At 41.0% G+C, this 24676-nt stretch overlaps 1 protein-coding gene across 3 annotated transcripts in view; it reads right to left on the reverse strand.

Moving 5' to 3' along the window:
- Positions 1-24676, reverse strand: part of LOC141011735 (intermembrane lipid transfer protein VPS13B-like) — a 353303-nt gene that overhangs the window by 134588 nt on the left and 194039 nt on the right. For 2 of the 3 annotated variants that reach the window (XM_073484997.1, XM_073484995.1), the window contains exons 27-31: positions 21679-21793; positions 17342-17483; positions 15486-15758; positions 15032-15188; positions 14545-14656 (exon numbers count right to left, since the gene is read on the reverse strand). In XM_073484997.1, the coding sequence (XP_073341098.1) occupies positions 14545-14656; positions 15032-15188; positions 15486-15758; positions 17342-17483; positions 21679-21793 (799 nt within the window). Of the gene's footprint in view, positions 1-14544; positions 14657-15031; positions 15189-15485; positions 15759-17341; positions 17484-18460; positions 18528-21678; positions 21794-24676 lie in introns of all 3 variants that reach the window. The other variant, XM_073484996.1, reaches the window with a different exon arrangement.

A 24676-nucleotide genomic window follows, 5' to 3' on the forward strand; every position in this document is an offset into this window, starting at 1 on the left:
AACAAAGAGAAAGAAAGAGATTGAAAAAAGGGACAAAATAATAAAGGAAGTAGCAGGAGGGGAGTTAAAAATCAAAACCATGCAAAGCAGAGCTAACATGTCACCCCCTGTGCCTTGGTGGAATGGCGTTTCTACCCCCTGTAGAAGTCTTAGAAGTGTACTGAACAGAAGAGCATGTTGCAAAGCAAGGGGCTACAGGGAGAACATGAGTGAGGGATGCTGTAGAAAAGGAAGGAAGGAAGGAAGGAAGGAAAGAACATAGGAATGAGTAGTGCTTCTGTTGAGCAGAAAATCTGTACAGAAACCAGTCCAGGTGTAAAGAATTATCAGAGATGGCACATCAAACAGGCCTCTTTCCTGTAGCCCTAGTGGCAGGAAATGCTCTACAGCATCCTGTGAGCTGACCAGAAGAAAAACCGACGAGAGGGAGCAACGTGGAGACCACATAAAGTGGGAGGTGAAGAACAGAAGAGGGCACATGCAGAAAATGTTCAACAACATCCTGCACAGAGGAGGGACTCGGGAGATTAGGGGACAGACAGGGGGGGATAAGAACATAGAGAGAAACAGGAGAAGGGGGAGGAAGAGAGAATCTGTAAAACAAGGGAGGGAGAGTAAGGAGACATGAGGAGAAGGTAGGAAAACATCCTGTGAGATGACTTGGCACTAGTGGGCTGGGTGGAGGGAAATAGGAAGATTGTCGGATACATGAAGACTGAATCATGTATAGACAGGGGAGCAATACAAAGCAGGCACAAAGCTGAGCTGGGACTGTTGGGTGGAGGGGGAGGAAGAAAATAATCAAGGGCAGAAGAAGAATGAATTGGCAGAAAGCATACTGGAGAGAGTTGAACATTGTATTTGGAAGGGTTTAATGATACAGAGCAGAAAATGTTACAAGTGCTGTAAAAAAAATTCTATTCTCCATGCTAACATTTTGCAAATATGAGTTCACTTCTCTCTCAGTATCTCTCTATTTAAAGCAGTTACTAGGTGCTTTCATTTTTTCGGCTCATGTGGACAAAAGCACCATCGTCTCCTGTAGTAAAGATCTTAATCATTTTGCTGGATGCATAGCGATTAGGTAATGTGTCTATTGAAAAATCTATCTAATGGCAATGTGAAATTAATAACTGTAATATGACAATGATAAAACAAAGTAACCTTTCTTTTAGTAACATTCATTCAACATTTAGTACCTTTCCTATGCCTAGGTTACACTCCTACAGCTAACAGATTCTGTTGCTCTGTAACAGTAAGTTTCTTTGTTGAGAAAGCTAAAGTATCAACCCTCCCTTGTGATGTTATGTATTAATAATAATTAGCCTACAGCAAGATATACATAGCTTGGTAGCAAGGCAAAAAAAAAAAAATAACTGTTATAGAACAGTTGTTCTGCTACTGTCTGGCAGCGTCATTCCTTAAGCTGTGAGGTTCCTCAATTCATTTTCAGCACTTAGATATAAAAAATAGTTTACATTTTTGGAATCAGACCCAGTGGTAGGCATGAAGAAGAACTATATGGAAACATATAGAGACACAATCAGTTAAAAAGTTCCTGGTAATACATAGAAATATTTCAGAAGTTAGGATTTCTGCATGGTACTATAAAAATAATAACCTGAAATTCTCTATACATGCTCCCTAATGTTCTTAGTTGGCTTCATGTGGCTAGGATATAATACTCTGATATACTAGTGACAGGTTAAATCATGGACAGGTAAGTAATTCTACTGTATATGACTCACACAGAAAGAAACAACAGCACAGTGAGATTTGTGTGTGGTTGAAAACACATTTGATGTCCTTGATGTGCATAAGTGTTAATCTCTAGATGATCCGCGCTACTCATACTGGCTGTGTGGCTGCTCTAACATGTTTACATGGGTGGTTGTAAATATACTTTTTGAGCAGTGTATGGTATTTTGTCTGTGTGTTTGTGTGCTTCTCTGTGAAGGGTGACATGTCAGGTTGTGATGTGTGAGACTCTTGTCTCCTTGTGCTGCCTGTCCTACATGTGCCTGACAGCTGGATGTCTCCCTCAGCCTTCAAACCAGCCTTCTGCTCCTTAAAAAACTACTCTGTGGCTTTAAAATGCTAATAATATCAGTCCATTACCAGTCTACACATAATGTGAGGCCTTAAAAAAAAAAAAACTCCCTTCAAAGCTCTTCAAATGCCTTCTCAGTTGTTAGAAGAGGAGATGGAAAAATATCAAGGGGGAACATTGATGCTTTAAACACTGGCTACTCGTCATTACTGAGGAATGGAGCTAAGTCCTGCCAACAGTTGGACGTTTCATTTCAGCATAAATATATGGCGCAAGTTAACATTTTTTGCCCTGGTTACATGTGCAAAACTAGAGCCGTGTATGCGTGCAATGATTAAGTGACAGGGGTGGGGTGCTGATTGGAGGGCTATTGTGTGTGTGTATTTGTGTGTGTGGGGTAAGTTATGGAGAGAAGAAAGGGGACCACCACAGTAGAGTTGTCTACACGGTGGCTTCACATTTCTCTCTGTGGTTCTCTCAAACCTGCAGCTGAAGTAACATGACTGACATTCTCTCTCTCTCACACACACACACACACGCACACGCACGCACACACACACGGACGCAAGCATGCACGCAGACTGCATTCTGTTGCAACGTTTCAGCCTCGCTTTGTATATACCTGCCAGCCGGCTAATCTTGATCCCATGGATTAAAGCTGTTGTGAGTTTAACAGAATTATTTCAGTGTAGAGAGTCACTTTCTCTGTGCCACCCTTGGATAATCTACTCCCGTGTTTGATTTGGATGGTCTACAAAACACAATGCCTGTAGGTGCATATTCATAATAATAGCTTCTTCAGCCTCTATATTCGGTTCATTTTCATCATACAGATGTTCAAAATCACACATAAACCATGACAAAAGTGTGGGTACTTAAATAAATGAAAACTAATACAGTTATAGACGCACTAGTAAGGATTGTGAAGAAGTCACTGGCTCAAGACCACAAAAAACATAACAAAAGATATTAAATTTCCACATACTGCGTTTGTTACTTTAAGATGAATATTTGTGTGTGAAACAAGATGGTACAAAAGTGGCAGAACAAGACTTAACCTAGGGGGACTAACCAAACGCATACATTACATCCGATAATATATAGTGTACATGAAATAAGCCACATGGTACTGAGCGGTAGTAAAAACAACTGGTAAAGACCAGGAGGAGGAAGACAGTTCTGAGGCCACTTTAGTGCCAGCCTCTGGTTCTTTCAAGTCTGGTTGGGCCTCCTGGGGTTGTAATGTGCCTCTTATTACACAAGTATTAGGCAATTACACCACTGGTTTCACATTGGCTTCCCAGAGCCACAGAAGCGCTTGTGGCTTCACACATGGACATTTGAAAGCATCTGCACATTCCTTCTTTCTTGAGGTTGACTTCTTTTTTTTCTCTTTCGTACTTCAACTCAATCCTCCAGTTGACTCTGCTCTGGTCTGATGTTCTACTGTGTAACGTACTGGTAACTGCCACTTGTCAGGACACTGACCACACACACAGAGATACATACGGGCACATGTCTGTTTACAAAGAATTGTACATGTGAAGAAACTTAACATCTAGGCTTCTCCTCTACCATGTTTATAATCCTGTAACTATTCTGCATAATTTGCCAAAGAGCTACAGTAAACTGCTGACAACTGTAAGATCTCTACAATGTAACTACCAACAAAGTATTACTTATCTGAGAAGTAAAGACAAGTCACCAGAAACTATCCCTGCAAATGTATCTTCTCAGACCTCGCTGTGCATATCAACACATGGCTCAAGTTCAGCTATTTACATGAAAATCCACAGAAAAGAAACTAGACAGAGTGGAGACACACTGACTATCAATATGGTATTCCTGAATTCCCCCACCAGTCCACCTGGCGTCTGCTACTGCTTTGTGATTGGTTAGTCAGAGCCTCCCTGTCAGTACAGTGACAGCTTCAAACCAACCACACAGGATGCCAGAACATCAACATGTCATGAGCTGAGAAGAAAAGGAACTAAAACACAATGATGCACAAGGCTGGGCTTTGACTGCACACACAGACACATACACAAAACATATGCACTTACAATTTCAAACACACACACAGACACACAGACACACACACACACATACACATACACATCAGACTTTGACCGGGTAACACTGGTAGAATGTGTGTATCGCATGCTGCAGTTGAGCACAGAGCTTCCTAGGTTGGTGGTATGGGTGTATTCTTGGAACCCTTACATCCTGCTTCAGGATGAACCATTTACACTCACACACACATACAGACCCAATCATTTAGCACGGAGCAGTGTGGCCAGCTGGTCAACCCCTGGATCAGGCCCTTTTATGAGTGTTGGACAGCTGAGTGGTGATCCCTCTCGCCTCTGTCAGCATGCATCCCGACCTGACTGACAGCGTTATGCCAAAACACAAGAGAGGTTTCCGGGAAGCTCTGAGGGTCTGTCACCTTCAGTGCCACCAAACAAGGAACGCAGAGCTCTATGCTGCTTTCAACAGCAACAGATGTTAATGGTAAAAAAAACCCATTATGCAGTATGCACCACAATTACCCAGTTAATGAGTTAATAAGATCATCTGGTCAGCTTGCATGTTAGTACCATAGTTGGGTGGTGCCAACGAAGAGCCATGTTGTTACCCAAATATAAAGGGTTTATCTTCTAGTGAGAATGAAAATGTGCAAAGCAGTTATTTTCTAGCCTACAGGAGGTGCTAGAGACAGGGAAACTATAATACATAGGGCCTACCCTCTACAGAGCATTAGCGTTCCCTCTTTCATGGTTGAAACCCATTAATTTTAGAGATTAAACATTTAGTGTAACCATCATTATACAACCATGATTGTACAATGAAATTATTGTTGTTGTAGATGAATAAATATAAAACATAAAAATAAAAAATATTTATATTAGTAGTCCCACAGCCTAAGGAAAGAAGCTGCTCCATATTCTGGTGGTATGGCCAGATGGCAGCAGGGTGAACAGACCGTGGCTGGGCTGGGTGTTGTCTTTTAGCATAGGCACCTCACCTCACTGATATCACCAGTGCTCAGTAAATGGGAACCAATGATGTTCTGGGTAGTTTTAATCACCTGTTGCATAGCCCTCTTTTTCTTGTGTACAAATGAAAATACCACATTTTATTGATCTATCCAAACGTTGCTAAGACATTTCAGACTGGGCCGTGTTGGACAAATGAACCCAAAGACGAACGGACTGACATCGCAGACCCAACAGCCCCTTCACTCTGTGCCAAAAAAGAGAGGGAAAATAAGTTGTGGTTTACTTGTTTGATTCCCCTGCGGTGAGTCCTAATACCCCCTTCTCTCCCTCTTCTCCACTTTCTCTGTATACTACATTGGAATCGTATGCATTAAAATGGCCATAAAAATGTATAGCAGGGCCAAGGCTGGGGTTTTCTCCCTCCTAATCCCCCTAAACCTCTAACTGCAGGCCGAGGAATACAAGTGTTGTGGTGCAATCTTCTCACAGAGCAGAGAGCCTGAGAATAACATCACAGAGGCCACAGATATTTATGGAATGAACCACAGGCTGTACACAGAAGTCAGCAGACACCACAACACAGCACACAAGACGCTGTATACAGCTCCCTACTCATATACAGCACAAGACACTGTCGACTAAACACAAAGTGTAGAGCTGCGGTCAAAAGCCCTCAAATGATGGATAAGTGGAATTAGAGGGAGAGAAAATGAGATGATAAAGATACAATATGATATATCGGTAAATAGATGCAGCTATAAATCATTGATTTTATTCAGTATTCATGTGAATTCTGCTTGTATTAATCTGCTGGAGGGCCTCTAACTGGATAGAAAGAGGGACAGCTGGTGGACAGTGGAGTACACACTGAAGAAGACTGATAGCTTCCACGGAGTGGTTGGCTTGATTGAACACAGTGGTCAGGTACTCTGGTTCAGAGATTAAAGATCAAATCCACTTACATTCATCACTTTTCCACTCCTCTCGCTTGTAACATGAGCTCGGCAAACACAAACCAAGTCTTCCCTTCTCTCTTTGGGCTGTAGAGGCAAATGACATTTTCTCCCCCTCCAGGAAATCAGCTTGCGTCATATGATATGTTCGCTGTATCATCAGGGAGGCAGAGAAATCTATCCATCACACTGGTTCCCACAGAAAAGAACGACAAATATCACTTTATGTTAAGGGAAAAAAGGTGAAATAATCCACCTCAAAGCCACAGCAGTATTCAGTGGCTGAGTCTAAACTTCCTGTTCACATTACGACACGTTGTCTTAGGGCTGTTTCAACATGAGCCCTTCCGAACTTCCAACCTCCGAAGTCTCATCTGTCGGCTCTGCGCAGCTTATCCTGTCCTATTCCAAACATAAATTCCGGGGCAAACTTTAATAAAAGGGGGCGTCTGATTTACTTCGGGTAGAGGCTCTCCCCATTTTTAAAACAACTTGATGTTGCATTAATCCTGAGTGTCAGGGCAATGTGAAATATGTCCGCTGTGTTTACCAGCACCAGGTGGTTCATTTGCTGGACTGACAAAAAACAATGTTTATTCTGGCTGACCCTCCAATCCCTGCTTATTTTATCTTCTTTCTCTGTAGATGAGAGGGAGAACATGAAGAGAGGGAGTAAAAGAAAGGAGTAGAAGAGAGGGTTAAAAGAAAGGGGGAGAAACAAATGGTGCTAAATGATTTACAATTGACCAAGAAAGGTCTTGCTCTAATCATCTCACTTGGACGTCTCTTTCCTCAGCCTCCCAGTACCAAAACGAGCACAATAGGAATGAAGCCGGGCCTCAGGAGCACTCAGAGGCATTCTTGTTGATGAAATCTTGCACACTATTAGCCACTTTACCTCTGTTTGACTGCTGGGTGGGTCTGCTATAGGGCTCCTCTGCTGGCAGGCTCATGTTCAACAAACTATCATGGCTCAGTGCCATTTCCCCTTTTCTGCCCTAAAAGCTTATAATGACAACTTAATTAGATTATGATTACTAAACATTTGTCTTTAACGCACTGAAACTACTCTCACTCAATCATGTAGTATCAAAGGGGAATGCTGTGATAATATATATTTAAATCACATCCATAAGAGAGGCAGTAATGACATCAGTATACACACATGAACCAACTAAAAGATCAGAACAACTAGTTAGCCAAAAACGGACCGATGCAATTAAAGAGATTTACTAAGTTGGTCTGGTTTCTCCCACAGTTCTGTGTTAATGACACACTGGCACATTTTCACAAAAAGACAAAATTTAGAATAGCAAGAGTGTAGACTAGAGAAGTAAGATCCTCTGATTATATTTTAAAAGCCTGAAAAAGGAAAGACCAAAATAGATAAAGAGAACTTTAAACTTTAAATGGGTCATGTCTGGCTGGGTAATCCCCACTGACACCACTTTTACTGTTCTAAAATGCTACTCTGCATATTCAAAGCACTGTCTAGAAATGCACTACGCTAGCAGGGAATAACTAAGAAGTTGTACAACATAGGTCCTTTTAACAGTACTATTATAAAACTGAATTTTGGTCAAAAATGTTCACTTATGTATAAATGCTCCTCATCATTCATGCTGTTCTGCGCAGCAGCTAGAAAGATCATACTTATGAGTTCTTTTAGTTTTGTAATACAGATATTATGATTATTGCCATCATTGCCTCTGAAAGGAGTTTATCATTAAACCTGCTCTGCAGCCAGGGAAGTTTTTAAAGCAACTCCTAAATCAGTATATATAAGTGTAGGTCCTGGGTGTCACTGTGTGTGGCCCGAGCAGCTCTTCCCCTCCGCTGCGGCAGCGAAGCAAAGCCGGCGCACTTTTTGCTGGTGTAAACAAACGGGGAAATGGGGCACTTGGCAGCCGACTAAAGTGAGTGATGAGGCAAGTGTGCACTGAAGCATCTAATGAATCATTTGCTGGGAACTTTGGGTTTTATGAGGAAAAGAAAGATGAGGGGGAAGACAAGAAAAGAGGGGGACATGCTGAGAGCAGAAAAAGAGAATGGCATTTCATATGAAAAGAAAAGAAAGTGAGAGCGCATCAGCTGTCATACACTTGAGAGAATCATTCAGCGTTTTACCCCGATGTGAGGACAAGAGATTATAATGCATAAATCTCGCAGGATCTCCTAATCCTACTACTAGCACAGCAGCAGCAGCAGTATGTGAACCCCAGTGACCGGTGGTGAATTTACTGAGGTGACTGCTGATGCTGTGACAGGTCTGCACCTTTGAACAGAGCTGATGTGCTGAGGGCCTTTAAGCAGCTTTATTCCACACCTTGCCTTCACTCCTGCCTCAAACTAATAAAAATAGAAATACTACTTCTGCTACTCCTGCATAAACAAACAGTGACTAGAGGAGACATCTGACGCCCTGTGAATAAAGTGTTTGTAGTAAACAAGCCCACTGAGCTCTACAGAATTCTTTCCATTTATCTATCTACAGTACACACTATATACTATATGGTTAAGTGGTTGTGTAATTAAATTGTTATGTCATAATTACTGATTATATGTTATGGAAGCTGTTTTTGAAATCTGCATCACACACAGTTCCCACAAATAACATGTTATCTACAGAGTGACAGTTTACCACAACTTACATAGTTAATTCTTGGTTTAATAGCATGTCAGAAGTACAGAGGTTTGTCTTTGTTGTAGAGGTTATCAGCCAAACCAATTCCTAATTCTGATAAATGAATATAACAAAATATATGGATCCATTTAAAAGACAAATAGAAATAACTCCCAAATGTTTCTGACCATGTAAATCACTTACTGTTAGGTAGTAGGGAAGAGTACTACACCTCTCTCCCACCTTTCTCTATCTCTATATCCACACATACACAGTAATGGCAAGGATGTTACTACGGGAGAGGGGTGCATATAACGTACTGCCAGGGAATTTTATTAGTAACAGGCAGTGTCCCAGCTTCAACAGGCTGTGTTTATCTGTGGAGGGGAGATCCCCATCACAACCACTTATTAGGACATATATGTGGGCTTAACCAGGCAGCTATTCAACAGCAATAAGGGGCTTGCTTACTGACCACAGTATGCTGGGACTGGGACCAGTCTAACCAACACTGGAGTGACGGAGAGGAAAAGGAAATAACAAATACACATGGAGACACAGAGAGGAAAAATAAAAACATGTGGGGATAAAAAGGACAGCAGAAGGTGAGAAAGAAGGAAAGTAATGGATGGAAGTATTCATATTAGACACTATATGACATCAAATATACATGTACTACAGCCAAGAAGAAAGAGTAGGAAAGAGTGGAAAAAGAGGAGAAGAGTGATGATATTATAGAAGGGTAAAAGAAGAAAGAAAGGAAATACAAAAGAGGAAGAGACAGCTACATTTAACAAGAAAGTTAGGGAGAGTGAAAGACGGAAGGACGGAAGGCAGGAGAGAAGAAAGAAAGAAATGTGGAGGAAATAAGAATAATAAGTTGGGTGATGAGGGAAGTTATATTTCATAGAGGTAGATAAGGTGATCAACACCATAAACAAATGTGGGAAGAGTAAAAAAAATAGGGAGAAAAAGGGGGATGGATAAAAAAAACCCCGACAATATAAGAGCAGACATATTCTGAAAGTGTGTGAGAAAAAGACAAAGGAGAAGGGGGTGAAATAGACCACTGATACAGCCACATCATGTTGACTTGGCTCTGCATCACCACTGACACAGCAGCCTTCTCTGCCGTTACCATAGAGATAGAGGCATGTGCACTGATCAAAACAAAAACACAAAAAACATATTTTGCAGCAGCGGGATGCTCCCTGAGTCTCCCTTGGACAGACCATGAGGTAACAGAGCATGTGATGGAATCTAGAGCTGTGTCATCTAGGTGTGGGCATGTCGGGAAATGTGCAGGATATTTTAAGACACAAACACACGTACGCGTGCACAAACACACACACACACACACACACACACATATGTAGAAACATATAGAAACACAACACACATGGCAGGTTAAGGTTAAGTAAATCTTTCATTATTTAAACTTTCTCCGCTTATTTGATATAAATATATTTTTTCACTTAAAGCAACTGTTGACATCACCCGTCTTCTTGTTACAAATGAATTAAGAGAGCTGCCTTGTAGATCCAAAGTCTCTCTATATTCTAACACTGAGTCAGAGTTAGTGTTTGCTTCAACCAAAAGTCTTGTCAGATCTATGGACATGGGTTTAAAGGTGTCTGAACCCAAAGGCTCATTGTGTCGTGTTATAGCTTTGCATTGGTGGCAAATAAAACTTTAAAATCCATAAATGTTTTAACAACCAAAACCTAAGAAAAAAACGTGCATATATTATGGGAAATATAAAAATGGTGCTTTAGTTGCTTTATATGTATTTTACTATATTTTATTTGTTTTAAAGTATCAATCAAAATTGTATCCACAAATGAAAGAAGGCAACCAAAAATATCTGATTTAATTTCTGGTTAGCGATATAGTATTGAAAAGTCAAAAAAGTCATTTTTAATGACTAATTGATCTGCACAACATCACTCACTGTTAGGCAATTAGGCAAGGGAATTAGAGAATCATCAGTAATTGGATATCAGTCTTATCAATAAATACGTATTTCATGTAATTAAAATTGAAAATAAAGTTTTAATCTAAATTTAGAGTTGATAAAAAACTCAATCATAAGGCCAGGATATTGACAAATTTAAAAAATGTTTATCTCTCACACCTAGAAATCCCAACATGCAAATCCATGTACTTAAATAGGGACACGCAGTCTCCACATGGCACTTAAAAGAGTGGCCCCCATTTACCGCAGCATATGAGAAGCTTTCAATTGTGTTCCATAAGTGAAAAAAAAGTCTCATTGGAAAAAGGGGAGAGAAACAGAAAGAATGAGAGAAAATCGGAGTAGGGAGTAAAAGATCTGTGAGATTTTACAGAGGGCCTAAACCACAAGAAAGTCAGGGCTGAATGCATGCTGGACATTCCCTGGGCCGACGCTCATGTAGTTGGAAAAAGCCCGCTTTTTCAAGACAGGAAAATGATTTCAGCTGTGCAAATTGACAGCGGCCTTGTAGCTGAAGGTGGAGAGGGAGAGAAGGGGGAAGCCTGCAGCTCTATGTCATAATTCCTGCTTAGTGGCGAAGCCGCTGGGGACCCACTCCTTAAGGAAAATGAAATTCAACATCACATGATCACATGGAACGGTGTTAATTGTTACCAAATGAACCTGGTGGTGGATAACATCGTAGCTCTACCGCTTTACAGTCAAGCGGGTTTATTTTACATTCTTTGAAGAAATCTATCTACTTTAAATGATAAATACACAATGTATCCTGGAAATGTGGAGGCTGAAAGGGAAGCTGAGGAGCTTTGAAGTGTGTCAGAGACGGTGTTAGCTGAGCAGTATCAAGATATGCTCCATCAGGATGTTTGCACATGCTTGCTATTTTAGCCTTCACTCCTGTCTTCTCTTCCAGGGTGGCATTACAGTAAATCATGGTAAAAGACATGGTGAGGCAATCATTTCATGTACAGTAGACAATAACAGCATGGGTGCTTAGATCAGTCATTCAATTATGACAACGGATGTAATTAGTGGTGGGCTTTAAACAGAATTGCAGTAAATGGCTACTGGCACTCAAAGACATATTTCTTCCTATAGCCACAGTTGGTTATAGATTGTAAACACACATTGGTTTGCACGATTACAGACTTTCACCATGACTTTCTCTGCGCGACTTGGGGGAGCCTACAAGCAGTAGAACTCAGCACAGATAAAGCCCGTAATGGTGCTTGGTAATGGTATGTCAACAAGTCCCTGATCTCAGGGTTATCAATCATGTGACTCAGAAGTGTGATCATCCTAAATTGGAGGGCAGATGTGAACAGGGAAGGTGGTGAGGATAATGCATGGTTAGGAATAGAAGAATGAACACAGAGAGTGGTTTGTCATAATTCCTGGGTTTCACTGCAGAGAGGGAAGTGGTGACTCTTGGCTTCTGTGTGCAGAGAACAAGGGGGTGTGTGAATGTGGATGTGTTTGTACACATGGACATGCCTCCTGCTAGTGTTTGTGACAGAGTATGTATATTTGTATTTTATGTGTGCGCATGTCCAGTATGTGGTTTTGTTTATTTCACATTTGGCATGTGAATGTATGACTGCATGTCAAGTTACTGCATTTGTGATGTGTGCTTGACTGTGTATATTGCACGCTTATGTGTAGAGGGCTACATGGTAGCGTGTGTCACGCCAGGGTGGAGCGCCGTGCGAGGCAGTCTGTGTGTATGAGCAAATGAGGGCACCACAGCCACATAGCCACCAATCCTCTAACTACCAGAGGAAGAACATTACTGGCCAATATGGAGTGAAATTGCATGGCTGGTCTCACTGGTTTTTGGGCAGAAAGACTGAGAAAAACTCCAGATTATTTTCCAAGCCCACAAGATCATCATTTATCATCTGACATGATAACAACATGGCCAACATGTCAACAAAATAAATCTGGGCACAGTTTCCATGGAAACAGAGTAGTTACATCCCATTAGCTGTACTAACTTGTATCAAAACAAAGCTCTTTTTTAGCACAGTACACTGTGTGAAAGTAGTTGGGATAAAAGAAACATGCCAAAACTCCCTCAAAAACAGTAGCTATGGTTACTGATCAATACCATCTTTGCTCCAATACATCAAACAAGTAAATGAGAGACTGTGTGGAGGGAGACAGCTTAGGTACTCTGGAAGAAATGTGGACAATATTGGACAGTGTGGGAGTCCCCTCCATCTTTCCTTCGATGGTTACAAGCAGACATGCTCATAGGCCAAGACCCCCTCTGCCTCCCTGCTCCCTGCAATCTTTCTGCATGTGACACTTCTACCAGCTGAAGGCAGCAAAGAAGCCTAAAGTGGCCTCTCATACCCTTATGTTGTCTACCTTCTTCTTTTTTCCCTCTTCTCCACGTCTTGTGTCAGCTCACATCTCACTTGCAGCTGCACAAAGCATTTGGCACCACTTTTATCTCCCTCATTACATGTGTTTGCCAGCTCCATATCTGCCCATTCACACAACTGCTCACACAGAAACACACACACACACACTCTCACACCGAGGGGCTGCGGTTTCGAGGCAGCTATGACACAATCCAGATTCTCTTAGCTGCCTATAGCAGGAAAATGTGTTTTGCGCAGAGCCATTTCCCTCAGAAGTCAAGATTTTCCCTGCCTCGCTGCTTTGATCCACATGGCATGGGGGGCTTGTGTCAACAGTCTTGTGTTTCAGCTGGAGGGCCCAGCGGACCCCCAAGGTGTCACTCATTGCTCTCTGTCATTGCTAGGGCAGCTTAACCACAATGTGGCGCTATCACCCGCTGTACACTAAAAACTTCCCATGAGACAGCAAACATCATGAGGACACAAAATCACATTCACATATGAATGCACACAAGCTCCGACACACAGACACCAAAAAACACTTGCCTCACAACAGGTTTTATGAAGTGTGACTTGAGGTCAGACAAATTTGAGTAGCACCCTTAATGACCTGTAGTCAAACAGCAAGTTTTTTGGTGGTCTAATACTACCAGCAGTGTGTTTTTTCATGCAGAATGTGATATAACTGTGTGAGTCTGATACAATTTAATAACAGAAGGGTCGGAGCCGGCAGTTTAAGTCTGTAAAGATTTTGAGGTTGACTGAAATGTCTTGCACATCATATGGTACGAATAAGATATGATAAGAATAGAGTGTGTGCAAACAGAAGAGAAATAGAGAAATAGCACATTTTTAAATAAAGACTCAATTAACAGGCTGCTCAATGGATGTTATTGGGAAGCATGTACTGATTGGCTGAAGCTGGGCTCAGACTACAGGAGTTTTAAAATCCTAACCGATTTCGAAATCAGACGTTCTTCTCTCAAACATGCACACACTACAAGATGTGAAAATAATGGCGCATCACACACGTCATTGTGGCAGTCAAATGAACACGGACATTGTTCAGATTATTGTGCACCACCTCACATGATCTCACGTGATGAGCAGATGTTAACAAAATGGAGACTGAAGTGGTACAACAACATGCTGTTGTATTGCTTTGCAGTGAAGTTAAAGTTAAAGGACTCTGGATGAAATTGTTGGGGAGAAGCGGTCAACATGTGCTGCCTATTCTTCAGCGAGAACTGGAGGTGAGATCTTAGCTGTTCATTTTAATATCTGTCAATGCTAGTATGCTAGTTATCCTCAAAGGAGAGAATGTTTACTGCTCCTTGACATCAGCTGCTCCAGGATGCCTCTCTCATTGGCGATTGTGCTCGTGCTTGGAAAGTACTGACGTAATCATCCAAATTTTAACTAAAAATCAGACATCATTGAAATAATCAGGGTGGCCTCGATGAGCCTGCAAGCAGTTCAGGAGGTTTAAGAGTGGATGTGTAAACCCGGCAAAACTCCCATGGTCTGAGTCTGGGTAAATATCATTAATGTGTGAGTGATTATAGTTGGTCTTACTGGTAGATGTCTTTTCGCAGCACAGTGCGGGTCAGGGGGTTGTCAGCCTGAGGAGCCATGCTGAGTGAGCCCAGCTTTAACACCAAGGTGTCCTCTTTTTTCACATGGAAATCTACTGGGACACACAAAAAATCAATACACTGAATAAAGAGTGCATATATTACACATATACTGTAAACAGTCAATATGTTTATACAAACTTACCACTATTAGTCATTACTACTAGCAGACAAAACAAGACACTGTGACACTTTATATTCTGTAGGAGTGTATATAACTGTGGTCAACTATTTGTCTGAGTAATGTCTCTGCATACCAGTGTGGCAGCCCTGCTATGTCTGGTTGGCCATGACAGGGACTTATACAGGCACCACAGACCTGAAGAATCTAAGACACCGCTTGTGACAAAACACTGTCCAATTGTTGTAAACTTTTCCATGTGAAAACCCAAGTGTGTGTGTTCCAAAGCAACAAGTAGTTCTCTGACCTGATGCTGTGTGCTTGTCTTGTGCTCTGGGGGAGAAGACCCTGATCACACTGGTGTTAATGTAGATGAGAGGCAAACACCGAGAGGTCAGCGTGTGGCTTCTCATCGGCTGACCTGCTGACTTTCCACGCTCTCTGTAGCGTCTTGGTACTGTAGCCTGAAAATACATAAAGCCAACATAAATACATACATTCATAAACAATTAATCCAGAAGATCTTGATCGTGATAAGTTTCACTGTTTTAATGACTGGTTCAAATAACAAAAAAGTAAATCATCATCATGGAGTAGCCTACCACACAGAATTCATTGCAAATTACTGCAAAATTAATCTAAAACCATTGTTTTCAATATCAACACTTATTCATGCAAGCTGTTTCGTCACTGATTCTTCATATGGGTCAAGCTTTGACATACTACACAGTTATAGGATCTGTCAGACACTTGTCTTCTACCTGGAACACCCCTGCTACAGTAGCCAATAAGGGACAGAATAGCACCACATCGAAGGGCTGGGCTGTGAGCAGGATTTCTCTCAGGTACTGCGGAGAGCTGTCTGCCAGAGGATCAGAGGTCACCCGCTGACTGGCAGTGGTAGCACTGCTGCGTGTTTGCCGCTCTTGTCGGGTGGTGAGTTTGTGACGGACATTTTTGGTGACAGCCTGGGTGTAGGTGATGGACAGGAAGCCGTGCTGCTGGTGAGAGCCCTCCAGGACCTTGGCTGCGGTCTGGACAGTGGTAAGATAGGACAAATCACACTGATGATAGGTTTTATTACACAGAGCAAGGGCAGACTAAACTTTACCTATTCAGTTTTATTTTGGTCTGATTTCTTGGATGAGAGTTAAGCCTGGCTAAAAGTGACATATGAATATCATCCTTCCATTCAACAATTAGTTGAACGATAGCCAGATACAATTAAAAAAATAATTATGCCTAAAATGTTGAGTATTAAGTATTTTAATTACATGTACATTTTTTCATTAAATTTTATTCCATGAATTTAATATGGAGAGTCATTTAATGCAAAGTTTTTCTTTAATGTTGTAACAATGTGAATAAATTTAACAACTTAGTTTGATTAAAATAAATGAATGCAGACTTATACATAAACTTTATGTGTTTATTCAATTGTTATGTACAAAGTCGAGGGGAACTTCTACATAAACATTACGTGTTTTTTAATGTGTTTATTAATCAGGTATCATACATAAAAATAATACAGTTCAAATTGGTTATTCTGTCTCCTGTGACAAAAATCACACATCTAGTTATTTAATTCATACACATTGACTCAACATGATAGAAAAACTTGGAATTAAATGCGATCCTTTAAATTGGACTTATGTAATTGAATAAGATGGAACATTTACAGGTAATTAAAATAATTAAAGTCAATATTTTAGGGTTAGTTAATTGTCTTTTGAGTGAAGGGATGTAATTCAATACAGATCATTCTTGAAACTTTTACATAAAAAAATTATATATGGAGTTTGGAAAGCCAGGTTAAAAATTATCCATTGCACTTCAGGAAAGACTTAACCTCAACCAAAAAATAAATAAATCTGCCCTTGAGTCATACAATTAAAAAGAAAAGAGGCCATGCTGAAGCTACTAGCTAAAAAGGGGGATCTTGAGAAAATTGATTCATATTCTGTGCAGTAATTTAGACCAGATCTGCACATCAGCCCCCTTTATGGGATGTATAAATTCTTAGGAAACCAATTTAAAACTGCAGCTGTCTACTGAGGCTGAATTATTTCTGATTTATCAGAAAAGCCTTCAATCTTATGCGTCATTTGGAAAGCAAATACAGGGTGAAAATCAGTGAAATACCCATTTAGTATAAGAAAAATAAACTCCAAATGTTGCATGACTAAGAGAAAGACAGATCTGTTTAGGACATCAGGGTAAAGTCTAAAAAAACATCCAGTAACAGTGGACTGCTAATGAGAGAATTTAATTGCTGAGAATTTTCTAAAAGCGTAAAATCCGCACCCTTTTGGGAGTTCTGTAACAAAATGTAAACACATAAAAAAAAAAAAATCTCCTCAGAGATCAAGTGTGTTATATAACCCATAGTGGTGTTTTCATTTAGAGCTTTATGTGATTAATTTGATCAATTCATGATTGTTACTTTGATTACTGTTTAGCACATGTAGAAGATTTCTAGGCAAAACTACAAATGTTTTAAAGCAAATTTAAGCCCTGGCTTCTGAATTATCTCTGAGGAGCACACAGATCGCTTTTAAGCCACTGTTAATGGAGGTTAAGCAGAGTCAATTGAAAAGGAGAAGAGCTGGATTCTTACAGGAGGGAAAAAGCCAGAGAAGTGGCTGAAAGTGTCTTGCTTGCTGACGGGTCGAACCAACACAGTGCGTCTGTTCAGCTTGTCAGTGCAAGACAGGACCACTCCTCCACAGCTGCCTGAGCTCCGATCACCCTCCTCCATACTGGAGGTGAAGAGAGGGAAGGAGGAGGGAGAAAGGGAAAGTAGATGCCAAAAGGGACAGAGAAGGTAAGAAGCAAGAAATACAGAAGAAAAGACAGAAAAGAAGGAAACTTTAAGATAATTTTGGAAAAATTATGAGTAAAGTGATTAAAACCACAGGAAGTTGCACCAGCTTGAATCAGCTGAAATATTGTGGAATGGCCTTATACGATCCAGTAATAAGCACACTGAAGCGACTGTTAAATCTGGGATGAGCTGTGTTTTGATGGAAAAAAGTACAGTTTACAGGCTCTTAAAATGCTTCACGCTTAAACGCTGAGAAGAATACTTTAAATAATTTCAGCTAGTGTAGATTCTTTGGTTAATTAATGTTTACTGTACTCTATCCAACACATTTTCATTCTGTAGGTATCAGTATAAGACCATCACCAGAATAAGATTTCATCAACGAGAGAATGGAGGCCCATGTTGTAGTTCCCCCCCCCCCCTCTCTCTGTCACTCACTCACTCACTCACTCACTCACTCACTCACTCACTCACACTCACACTCACACACACACACACACACACACTCACACACACACACACACACACACACACACACACACACACACACACACACACACACACACACACACACACACACAGAGAGAGAGAGAAGAATGGCTGTTACCAGATTACATTGGCTTGATTATTTAGTCAATCAGAGACACTGGAAAGACAGGGGAATCTCATAATATAAATATAATGTATTTGTAATTTTTTTTCTGTTGCCAGGAATATTTTAAGGTGTATCAAAATATTTCATATGTGGGCACCCTCTATTATGACCAGAACAATTGTTTTGTCTTTATTTTCCTGTCTGTCCAGCATGAGCAGAGATGAGGGGCCTTGATTAGGAGCAGCAGAGTGGCAGAGGCACAGTATATACAGGCCTAAGGCTGCTACGGCTGGTTTTGGGACAGGCAGAGGCCTCACCACAGCTGTCTCCTTGCACTGCAGAATGAGTCCTTCATAGTGACCAGAGTGCCAGCCCTGCCCTGGCCTGGAGAGACACACAAGGCCAAGCTTTAACTCGGGCATCTGGCACTACTCATAATGTTGTGGAAGGAACTGATATTATCTCTTTAGTAGCAACAGTAGTTACAAAATTGCATTTAGATAAGTGGACCACAGGCTAATAGTAACATTTTTATCATACTTTCAGCAGCCTGGAGGCATGGACGGAAACTTCAATGCAGGCAAATTAAGTATGAAAAAATATCATTCTTATTGAATTTTAGACTTAGACTAGCACTTTCACATTTAATAAAAATGCAACACATTTATTTACTGAGGGAAATTGTATATAAACAAAAATGATGGTGGTGCATGATATTTTTTTGCAACATTTGACTATTATGTTTTGTTGAGGCCATCCGTAAAGTACCTGTTAAGCAGAAATCAGAAGAAGTTAACATGAAGTCACAACAAGTATCAGTCTCAATGTAGAGCAACACAATCACTAAATCTACTGTATATAAAACACATATAGACATATACAAGCAAAGCATTATTACAGTTGCTCTACAATTTACAATCATGCACATCACACATATGGCAAAATGGTTCACACAATGGTTCAACACCATCTTCATCATTTCTTTGATGCCCCCCTCTCTGCCCTCTTCATCACTGCCTTCCCGAATACTGGGAGTTCAGTGAGAAAGGAGTAGGCCTACTGGTTAGTGTGTATGTATTTGCATGTGTTTCATGCATCATTATCTTGTGTGCATATGTCAGCTCTTTCTGTGTGTGTTCTATTTGAATATCTCTTTGTAATCTCCCCCTTTCAGCTGTAAGAGTGACTAATACATATGGACCCCCCACAGCCCACAACTCTTCATCTCTCCCATCATCCCTCTCTTTTCTCTCTTTCTCTGCTCCAATCCAGTCATCCTTTTCTCTGAAACACTTGGTTCAGAACAGCTGGAAGACATCAGCCCTAATCTGTGTGAATGAGGGTGGACTGTCACCGGCCGAACTTCTTCATCAGGGGACATCTGTGCATTTCAGAACAGCTGAAGGTGCACTTGTGCTAGGGGAGACTTCGCTGTAATGAGGAGGAGAAGACGCTTCCTAATTTCTAAACTTCCCCCTACACAGTTTAATACCCAATTAACCCAGCAACGTCTTGCTTCCATGTTTCAATTTAATCCCCGTCAACTGCTCCGTGATGAGTGAGCCTCACACCTACGGGGTTCAAAGCCCACCTATTTCATATTCCCACTCTGTCATTTTCCTTCCTTCCTCCACCCTTTCTTGTCCTCCTCCTATTTTGATACAATCAGGGATTTAATTATGTTTTCACCTCCTATATTTGCCTGACCTATCTAACTTTCCATTCATTTTCCAGCAGTGAGATAGCTAAGGCCAGACGAGACATTTTCTCTGTCAAGCTTGATTTAATTTGACCCAATGCACACAAATAACCTGGGCTGGGTGATGAAATACCTCACAATTATCTGTTCAGAATGATTAATATGGACTCCAACCCCTGTGGGCTCTCTTGTATATGTGGATGATACAGATTAGAGTGCGCCAGGAGCCCAGAGGTCCTTCACTGTGTCCTAAACAGCCATGACTGTAACCTGGCTTGGATGATAGAGTGCTTCTGCCTGCCAGAACTTTGGTCGGTTTAAATGTGTTGAGACCACGTTGTTAAATGCACATTAAACTGAAATAACCTAAGAATGAGAAAATTGACCCATTATCTACTTAGGAAGGCATAGAGGTCGACTCAAAAGATTAAGGTTGGCTCTGTCTCAGAAGTAATTGGACACACACCTGTGGAGAGCAGAGTAGTGTGATATAATGACCCACGACACCTTCACGCTCTAAAACTGTCTAACCACTGACGTTGTCCTGGCTTAAGCTGATACTCCTTACTGTATGCAACACATGTGGCCTGACAGAATATAAATCATCTGACTACAGTGAAGCAGGGAGGTCTGTGAGAAGCTTGCTAGACAGTCAGATTCAAAGCCAAGATGATCGCCCCAGTCCCTCTGTGACCTGTATAGGACACAGCTAAGGTGATTTTAAAATCTGGCAGATCAGAGTCAATATCCATTAACATATCAGTGGTTAAAGCATTGATTGTTAATGATGGGGTTCAATATGGGCGAAGGGCCCACAAAGGTCCATCTCCCGTTTACTCTGTCTGGCTCGATCAGAGGAGGAGGCACTTATAGGAATGTATGTACTGAGGCATGTAGGCACACAGAACTGCAAACACGCATTTGTCTGCTAGATGCAACATACTGGAGTAGTATAGAGCACTGTTTCATTATCTCCTCAGACAGACACAGGGCGAATTGCCTCCTGCTAAGTGGTCTCTTCCCAACAGAGCAAGACCTCAGGCACGTACACAGTGCACACTCAAGCTGCTGATTTCATCTCTGAGGAATGTGATCAAGGCAAGGAGGAAGAATTACAGGAAAAATCATGATTTAGATATTGAAAAGGAAAATGTAATTGATGGGAAGAATGTGCATATAGCGCATAAAAGAATTATTTAGTCACAGCTTCAGTTTCACCATGCTGCAGTACGTGCTCTCATAATTTCAGAGCCCGGAGCCAAATTACCCCGTTTTGACTGGAACTTGACGTGGGGAGAGATTACCATAAGGATGCAGTGGAACATCGCCCGGTGGTTTTCCTCCCCTAACAACGTGTTAATGTTTCTGCAAATCGATTCCGACACAGCAGGCTCAGAGAAAACGACTGACGGACTGACTGAACTCCTCTGTGTTGTGAGTCAGCGTTGGGCCCGCCCAAGGCCCATTCAACCCGTTTGTCTAGTCCTGTTGATCTATCTGTCTGTCTGTCTGCCTGTCTGTGGTCACAGCCACAACAGCTGTCTGGAAAGACAGTGACGCTGAGGTGATAATCTGAAAAATTACCCAAATGAGGAGAAGTAGAAACAAACAAAGGGTTAGTGGTATTGGTGGAAAGTATGCGTTTAGACAAGTGTGTGTCTGGGTGCAGCAGAGTGACCTGGTGGATAGACTGTCCTCAAGCTGGTGGGTCCCAGTTTTATCACTGACTCCCCTGGTGCCATAACATTTAGACATAATATTCCTGCTTGCAGACTTAAAGGTTACCAAAAATACGTTGATACATAAATGTGTTAACATGTATAGGATGTGCTGTACCTGCATCTGTAGTGGTCGATGTTGAAGCTGACAACTTTACATTTGATCTTTGTGTAAACATCCTGGACATCTACTGAGGCACTCAGGTCTTCTAGTTCGCTGATGACACAGATCTCTGACAGAAACACAACAAAGAGGAAATGAATCACAATGGAAAGACATACATTCATTAAGCTACTGAATTTTTTCAATCTTAAGCAACATTTAGTCAAGTATTGTACTTAAAGTGGCAACCGACAACATTCCCCCCCCTTGCGTTTACAAGTGGTATTACTGTTGGCGCTACTGTTGCAAAGACAGTTGGATTATTTCCATTTTCCTTAGAGTCACAAATAACAACAACACAGGGCAAATCATGTCTTATTTAGTCTACAATAGAAATGCATCCCCAGTTAACCCTCCTTTTCCTGAGCAACTGGGTGCCCAGTGGCAGACAAAACTATACAGTGATAGCAAGGTTTATAGGGAACCAATGTAGGTGCTGATGGTTTCATTATTCTACAGTCATTACATTGTGCAATCAACATTTACTTCAACGTGTCTATTGCCAGTTTAAGTAACATTATGAGGTACTTTACTGGAGTATTTCCATTTTATGCAACTTCTATTCTATTCCTTCTATTCTTCTTCTATTCTTCTACTCCACCACATTTTGAAAGATTTTTTTTTTACTTTTTACTTTTATTTGACAACATTAGTTAGTAGCCACTTTGCGAATTTTGATTATTAATAGAAAATATATGTTAACTAATAAAGTATGATGTATAATTACTGGTTAAGCTACCCAGCAATATATAAAGTAGTTTAAATCAGCAACTTTATCAGCTGCAACAGTGATGCTCACATATTAGCACATCAATAATTTTAATGCCTTTTATGAAATGTGAAATTGTGGATAATGAGTCCTTTTACTTTTGGTAGTTTAAGAATATGTTGATGCTGACACTTTTGTACGTTTACTCAAGTTAACATTTGAATGCAGGAAATTCCCGGGTCACAGAATATTTCTATACGATTGCATTGCTACTTTTACTTCAGTAAAGGATCTGAGCTCTTCCACCATCAGTAAATGTGATTGCTGCGAGTTTCTCCCTGTTTTTGTTGCAATATGTATGGTCACCATTGTACTTGGAAAATAGGCGATGCAGCTGAACTTGGACATCAACAGATGAAGTTTCATCTGTGTGTGTAAATTTCATTTCTGTGGGCACTGCACTGTAGCTAACCCTGATCAGGTCTTGTTTCTGGTCTTGATCCAACTGCTGTGGTCAGTTCCTGCACAGTGGACACACAGTGATTTTTCTGAAGCTGATTAAAGCCTTAGGAAGTCATACTGAAATACGTGGGTAAGAAGGCAAAGCAGGAATAACCTCAGCCAGTTATAATGAGAAGAGTGTGTGTGAGTGTGTGTGTGTGTGTGTGTGTGTGTGTGTGTGTGTGTGTGTGTGTGTGTGTGTGCTTATTCTGTATGTGTTTACACAATACTTAATGTTCATGCAGACTCTTCTGTGTGTGTATTCATTAAAATGTATGTGCATGCCTCAGTGCACCTTGTGTGAATACAAACCCACCCACTGCAGGCAAAGTGAGTAAGCTTCATAGAAGGACTGATTAACTTTGTATTGAACCGAGCCTGTGAGCTTAACTGTTGCTTCTCTCTCATTGTTTCCACAGACAAAGTCCCACAATCACAGGCTTGCTTGGGAAAATGAACTTCATGCATGTGAAACTATGGTTGTTGTTGTACTGTTGCCTTGTGGTGATTCGGAGAAATGCAGAGGTTCCTAATGGCTTATTAAAATTGAAACACAAGGCTTGTCAGCTTTATTGTGGATACCGTGTGGAAAGAACTCTCCCAAGTTGTTAGATACTCAGACACTCATAGTCTCCGAGCATGGTGTTGATATTGATGTATGAGTTTTCTGAACGCAGCCTGTAAGGAAACCCTTAATCCCAGCGTCTTAAATGGCTCGTCTTGAAAGAAGGAAAGTGTACCACTGATTTGTGCCTTCAGCAGAGCCTCTGGAGACTCATGCTTGATTTTCTACCTCTAATCTTCCAACACATAATAGCATAACATTATACTCCGAGAACCAATACGTCTGGAATGGCTGTTTTTCCATTTCTCTGGAGAGACAAGAATCTTATTTCCTTTGCAGTTGAAAAACACATTACATCATAGCAGATTGTCTGCAGTCATATCTGTGGCTAACTTACCTCCAAGAATGCACTGGTGATATTAGGCATTTAATATATTGCACACACATAATTCTTGTTTTCAATAGCATGCTAAATGTGGTGCGCACAGAAAATCCAGTGGTAAATTCATCTCGCAACTCAGATGGCACATATTAAGCCCAAATCCATAGTAATGCCTATTTAGGATGTCTCTAAGTCAAACCATCTCTGTGATGTCCTCCAAAACATTCCATTTCCACTATAAAAGACTTTAAGCTGGACGATCTGCTTGGCAGATGCTAAATATTACAGCCACCAATTAAAGGTAAATCTAGCCTTTCATCGCCCCACTAAATCTTAAGGGGACGAGGCGGTTCGCTTTGGATTCATCACCCATTTATTTATTTGTCTTTTCCTCTGTCCCTCATTCTCTCCAGCTGCGTTTCCCTCCCAAGTGCTCAACATTTGAATGAGAATAGAGGCGGGAGTTAAGCACTTGAAGTGTTGTGTTACAGCAAGACTACAAAAACTCTGAATGGTTTCCTGCACTCTTTCACACTGACAAACTTGCATTAAAAACTTGTCCAGATTTACATATGAAAGTGTTTTCTGTTGCCTTCTAACACATGTTCATCAGATCGTAATCTTAAAGGACCAGTGTGTAGGATTTAGTGGCATCTAGTGGTGTGGTTGCAGCTTGCAAACAACTGAACACCCCTCATCTGACCCTCCCCCACAGTGGCCACTAAAAAACACAAAAGCCTCTCTCTTGACCCAGTATTGGGTTTGTCCATTCTGGGCAACTGTAGAAACAAGGTGG

The sequence above is a fragment of the Pagrus major genome, chromosome 17 (genome assembly GCF_040436345.1).
Source record: "Pagrus major chromosome 17, Pma_NU_1.0".
Lineage (NCBI taxonomy): Eukaryota > Metazoa > Chordata > Actinopteri > Spariformes > Sparidae > Pagrus > Pagrus major.